Source organism: Centrocercus urophasianus, unplaced genomic scaffold (assembly GCF_019232065.1).
Source record: "Centrocercus urophasianus isolate 14NV4802_14NV808 unplaced genomic scaffold, USGS_Curo_1.0 seq_9, whole genome shotgun sequence".
Taxonomy (NCBI): domain Eukaryota; kingdom Metazoa; phylum Chordata; class Aves; order Galliformes; family Phasianidae; genus Centrocercus; species Centrocercus urophasianus.
The window spans coordinates 23,324,877-23,330,920 of NW_024885532.1; the positions used below are offsets into that span (position 1 = coordinate 23,324,877).

General features: G+C 44.2%; 1 protein-coding gene across 8 annotated transcripts in view; it reads right to left on the reverse strand.

Moving 5' to 3' along the window:
• LOC122171316 (RCC1 and BTB domain-containing protein 2) overlaps positions 1-3,211 on the reverse strand; it is a 28,901-nt gene extending 25,690 nt beyond the window's left edge. The window contains exons 1-3 of one of the 8 annotated variants that reach the window (XM_042838803.1): positions 3,129-3,211; positions 2,170-2,366; positions 337-409 (exon numbers count right to left, since the gene is read on the reverse strand). In XM_042838803.1, the coding sequence (XP_042694737.1) occupies positions 337-365 (29 nt within the window). In that variant the 5' untranslated portion in view covers positions 366-409; positions 2,170-2,366; positions 3,129-3,211. The other 7 variants (XM_042838800.1, XM_042838802.1, XM_042838796.1 and 4 more) reach the window with 7 other exon arrangements.
• Between the last annotated feature and the right edge of the window lie 2,833 nt (positions 3,212-6,044).

The following is a 6,044-nucleotide window of genomic DNA, read 5'->3' on the forward strand; positions in this document are numbered from 1 at the left end:
ATAGATGGTTATTATATCTTTATAAACTTAAGAAATCATAGTACAGAAAATGTTTAAGGTTTAAGAACGTAAGAAATGCTAGCAGCTCACCAAGTCTATCAGGATAAATTGTGTACAAGCCCGAGATTTAAGTAGCATTGCAGCTGCAAGGGGGAACCTGACTAAACACAGATCAAACAGCATAGGAACAGCATGTCAGGAAAGGGTCTTTCTCTTATTATGTAACCACAACTTCCATCTTGCATTTATAGAAAAACAACAAACAAATGCACTTACATTACTATGCCTCCTCTGTGGGAATCTAACCTACCTGAATTGCTATTAGACAGCAGTTACCTGAGCCAGCCAAATTCTGATCCATACATCAGTCTAGCTCGTGAGGATCTTTGGACTTCATATTCTCCTTGAGCTATTAAAGAAGAATGCAGTTTCCATAGTTGTAATCTTTGACTACTTCCTTGGATGTCCAAGAACGATCTTCCTAGCTCCATTTAAGCTAAACTTCAATTTACAAAATGTACCTTCTACAAGGTACAAAATCAAACAAAAACTAACTAACTAAACAAGCCCATAAGCACTGCACTAAACCACTCCATTTTCTCTATTCCTGGCTTGTTTAGATTTAACAGTTTTTCAGCACACTGGGTCACCAAGATAAGGGCTTTTTTTTTCCAGATCATGTCTAACACTACCACAGCATGAATCAATGGCTGTAGATACACTTTCCTCTTCTCCCTCTAGCTCTAGGCACCTGCAGGAGAGTTTCCCACAAATCAAGCATAAAAGATCAGGTAGAATAGGAGGGGGGTGTATACCCCAAACCTTCCTCCATACAATGTCAGAATCTTCAAGATGGTTTACCTCAATTTTTTCACTCAGTGGTCTTATTTCAACTCTTTCAACTGTTTTTCCTTACATGATTAGAGAAGCTCTTAAAACTCTTGCCTCTAACTAACTCAGACTTAATTCTGGCAATTTTCACTTCATCAGTACACTATCTCCTGCAGCTTTCTTTGTTTATCCATTCCTTTTCTATTCTTTATACCCAAAATTCTTTTCAAAATATATAAAAATCAAGCAGACTTTTTTTTTTTTTTTTTTTTTTTTAAATACTACTTCCAAATAAATTCTACCTTTGGCATAAAACAATTTCATACCTTCTTTACTTCCAGGGCCCTCAGGACTCCTGTACAACTGATATCTCACTAACTAATCCCTTTGAATTTTCAGAGTTGCCCCTTCCAACATTGTGAATTTCAATATATCTTTGTTTATCTCTGTATTGTATTTCTATAATCAAACTAAAAATGTGGCATCAGGCCAAAAGCTCTTCTCAGAATTTTTTACACCTAATGAGAGTGACTCTAAGGCAATGCAGTACCTGCTCAGTAAGCTTGGAGCAGATGTATGCAAGAACAATTGGGCTTATATGTCATCTGTATTGAAAAAAGAACTCCACCTGCAACATAATTCCTGATGGTATCACACAGTAAGCACTATCCTTACCCAAATCCAGCTCTTCTAGACTATAGCAGAAACCATCAAAAGCTCTTATAATTTTTTTTAATCAAAGCTAGATAAGCTTGATTCTTGCTTATCCACACAGCTTCCTCCTGTACCATACAGTTCATTGTAAGGACATGTGTCCATGTCACAATGTCACATCTATTTCTCATGTCTGGACAGCATTAGCTCTCCTAACTCACATGCATCAAGATTGTTATTTTCTTCATGTTTCTCTATGTACCATGTCATCCTTCACCACCAGTCCAGCCCAAATGTTTCACAGTGCTACACAAAACCAACTGTCTATGGACCTTACTCAGTCTGTAACAAGGAGTAAAATCCCTCTGCTAATTTTACCCTTTTTATTATCTATCAATATTAGAACTTTCATTTCCAGAAGGAAACACAGTGCGATTCCCTAATCTCTCAAGCCTTTGTCATTTGTTAAGTCTTAATTTCCGTTTGTCTTTTTCTGCACTGACTGTGATCAAACACTGAGCTAAGCTTGCCTAACATATTGCAAACTTCATACTGCTTCATGAGCCAGCAAGGTGCCCTCACAGCCCAGAAAGCCAATCGTATCCTGGACTGCATCCAAAAGCAGTGTGGCCAGCAGGGCGAGGGAGTGATCCTGCCCCTCTGCCCTGCACTGTGAGACCTCACCTGGAGTACTGCTTCCAGATGTGGAGTCCTCAGCACATGAGAGACATGGACCTGCTGAAGCATGTCCAGAGGAGGGCCACAGAAGTGATCCGAGGGACGGAACACTTCTCCTGAGGACAGGCTGAGGGAGCTGGGGCTGTTCAGCACGGAGAAGGCTCTGAGATGATCTGAGCTGCCTTCCTGCATCTAAAGGGGGACTGGAAGAGGGAAGGAGACGGACAGGGCCTGCTGTAACAGGACAAGGGGAAATGGTTTCAAACTAAAAGAAGGGAGATTTAGACTGGATACAAGGAGGAAGTTTTTTACAGTCAGGGTGGTGAGGCAGTGGCACAGGTTGCCCAGAGAGGTGGTGGATGCCCCATTCTTGCAGACACCCAAAGTCAGGCTGGACGGGGCTCTGAGCACCGGATCGAACTGGAGGTGTCCCAGTTTGTTGCAGAGGAGTTGGATCAGCTAGCCCTTATGGCTCCTTCCCAACTCAACGGATTCTGTGATTTATACTTCACGCTGAGGACACAACTCCCCAGCACCACACGCACACTCCTGTCTGAGAGTGTTTATATATTTATATAGACTGAAAACACAAAGCGACGGACTGCGCGACACAACACCCGCCTGACAAGACCCGCCCATCTTCCAACAGCGGGCTGCTGGCAGGACCCCACGACCGCCCTCCACAGCGCAGCTCCCGCCAAGCCGCCCGCTGCCCCGCCCCGCCGCAGGGCCGCAGCCAACAGCAGCGGGCGCAGGGCGGGAAGCGCAGGCGCGCAGCGCCCTCCCTTTCCGTCCCCTCCCCCGCCGCAGGGCGGCCGGCACCGTTCGCTGGAGTCCCGGTAGCGCTCCCGAACGCCGCTCGGCCGCAGTGCCGCGCCTCCGCTCTCCCCAGCGGATCTGCTCTACTCGCCGCCCGGGGAAGGGGGAGGCGGTGGCGGTGGCGGGCCCCTCGTTCCGTCGCTTACCTTCTCCGCAGGCGGCGGCTCCTCCTCCCCGCGATGAGACAAGGGAGGATGCCGCCGCGCTCAGGCGCCTCCTCAGCCGCGGAGGGGGGAGGGAAGGAGGGAGGGAAGGGGGCAAGCGCCTCCCAGGGATCCACCTCCTGCGGCGGGAGAGCCGTCTTCCTTGCGAAGGCACGGCTGTTTTGGCGGAGCGGCCGCCTGGAGGAGGATGGGGCGCTCCGAGCGGGCACGGCGCTGAGGGGGGTAGTGCGAATCGCTATCACCAAGCGTCTTCCTAGGCGCAGCATCTATAGCCTGCAGGTCACGTCTCTTAACCTGCTGACCTGCCTTCTTGCTGTGGTGTGTGTTCTGAGACCTTTGCCGCTGTATTCAGTGATAGCAGGGCGTGGGAGCCGTATTCAGGAGGAGAAAGCTTGCTCTATGGCTTAACAGCAATCTATAAAAGAATGTTGTATCTTGCTCCAGAAGTAATGCCTGCTGTTTAGTATAAGGGTTTTCCTCATAAATTACAGGATTGTACTGTAAGTGCCCAAGTCTCTTTAGTCAACAAATCTGGTTTGGAAGCACCATAAGAAGGGTTATATTATCATAGAATCACAGAATGGTCTGGTTTGAAAAGGACCACAATGATTATCTCATTTCAACCCCCTGCCATGTGCAGGGTCACCCAACCACCAGGCCAGGCTGCCCAGAGCCACATCCAGCCTGGCCTTGAATGCCTCCAGGGATGGGGCATCCACAACCTCCTTGGGCAACCTGTTCCAGTGCATCACCACCCTCTGTGTGAAAAACTTCCTCCTAAAATCTAACCTTAAACCTTCCCTATCTCAGTTTGAAATAATTCCCCATTGTCCAGTCACTATGCACCCTCATGAAACAGCCATTCCCCCTCATTATGGAATGCTGTTTTTTTATATAGACTGAAATTGCACTTCCAGATGGAAAGAAAAAAAAACCAAACCATTATTGAAATGGAGTTTTCTAAGAATTTCCTTCTTTATTTCCTGCTTGTGGTAGATTTCAGGAGTTGGATGTCATATCTTAGTCCAGACAGTTTTGAATTGTTTGATTTCAGAATCTGGAAAAGCTTGAGACTTTCTGTCTCCTATCTGATGATGAACAAGAAACAATAGCATAGACAAATACTGGTTTCATTTGTGTCACTGCAAGCACCAGTCTCAGCTACAGGAGAGCAGACATGAACAACCAAAGCTCCTTAGTGTAGTAACTATAGTACTTGCTTGTGGTTTATGTGTGATACTAGTTTAAATACCTAAGTTAAAGTACCTAAGGGACTCTGATATGTGATAATAAGGGGGAGAGAGAGAGATGGCTTGATAGTGATAGGATAAGGGGAAATGGCTTTAGGCTAAATGAGGGGAGATTTAGGTTAGATGTTAAGAAGAGATTTTTTACTTAGAAGGTGGTGAGGCACTGGAAAATGCTGTTCAGGGAGGATGTGGATGCCCCATCTCTGGAGCTGTTCAAGGCCAAGATGGATGGGGCCCTGAGCAGCCTGAGCTGGTGGTGGAAGCCTGCCCATGGCAGGGGGTTGGAACTGGATGAGTTCTAAGGCCCCTTCCATCCCAAGCCATTCTGTGATTTTGCATAATGATTTGTGTAGAATGTGCAATGGAGGACAGCAGACTTGGGGATGTTGTCTTCAATAAGGAAGATAACGTCATTCTGTGTAATTTTGTTCTCTCTTTATATACAATAAACAGACTGCTGTAAAACACAATTTATTGTATGTTACCATGTTCATTTCTCTGGTATCTGTTTTCTTGAACCCTTTTCAGGGGCTTGGGGGGGGGAAATGTTGCTGGATTTCAGTTGTGTGTAAATATAGTAATATACCTGATAACGTCGGTCTCACAGGCAGCGGTAGCAAGTTATTCGTTTTCAGATTAACAGCAAGGCAGGTATTTTTGGTAAGAGTAGTTGTCCCCTAAGTCAAATTTCGTCTTAGGCTGTGAGCTGTTTATTGATTCTTCAGTGAATGTTTTCGAAGAATATTGGATATTTTTCTAAAAGTTATGCTTTATTTAACTGCAGGAAGCACTATTAGGCTGAAGGTTACGCTTAGAATCAGTGGAAAAGATCACCATCTTGACCCACTGAAACAAACTTTGGTGTAGTGAGCTATAGTCCTTAAATCTAGAAGCAGTGGATGCAGATATACATCAAAGAAACTGAATCAATTGGTGAAAGATTGAGGGTGGTGAAAGTGTGGACATAAGAAAGACTAATGTCATTTTTAAATGGATAAAGAGAGTTGTGAATGGAAGTTAAAAGGCAATTTGCCTCCAGTAAACAGTTTAATAAAATAACTACTGGGACACTGCAAGTAATGCTATTATACTTTTTAATAGAGAAGCTGAAAATGGGATGGCATGCTTGAAGATGGTCAGTGGTTTGGAAATAAGAGGTACTGCAAGAGGTAGTTTATAGAGTTATTTACTCTGTTTTGTGTAGTTTATTAAAAAACAGTTTAAGGGTTTTTATAGTTTATAGTTTCACTTGAAAGAGAAAACAATAGGCATTCAGTGGCATTTTAATTTAATGGAAAAGGACATGAGAAGCAATGGGGACAAATCCAAGTCACAGGAATCCAAGGCAGACATTAAGGATGAATTTCTGACAGTAAAGGTTATCTCCTTTTATTGATGTCTTCCTATGAAAATCTGATCAAGTTACTTCTGCATTTCCATACATGACAGTTGTTCTATACCTGTCTCCTTTTCTACCTTTCATCTGGGCTGTTTCCAGTTTGATTTTCTTCTTTGCTAAGTGTAGTACCAGATTAAGAACTCAACAACACCGAGTAGAAAGAAATACATGTCTGTCTCGTCTTGCAAACACACTTGTTAGTATATACCAGGATTGTGTTTTACTTTTCTCCAATAGCAGTATTCTCCT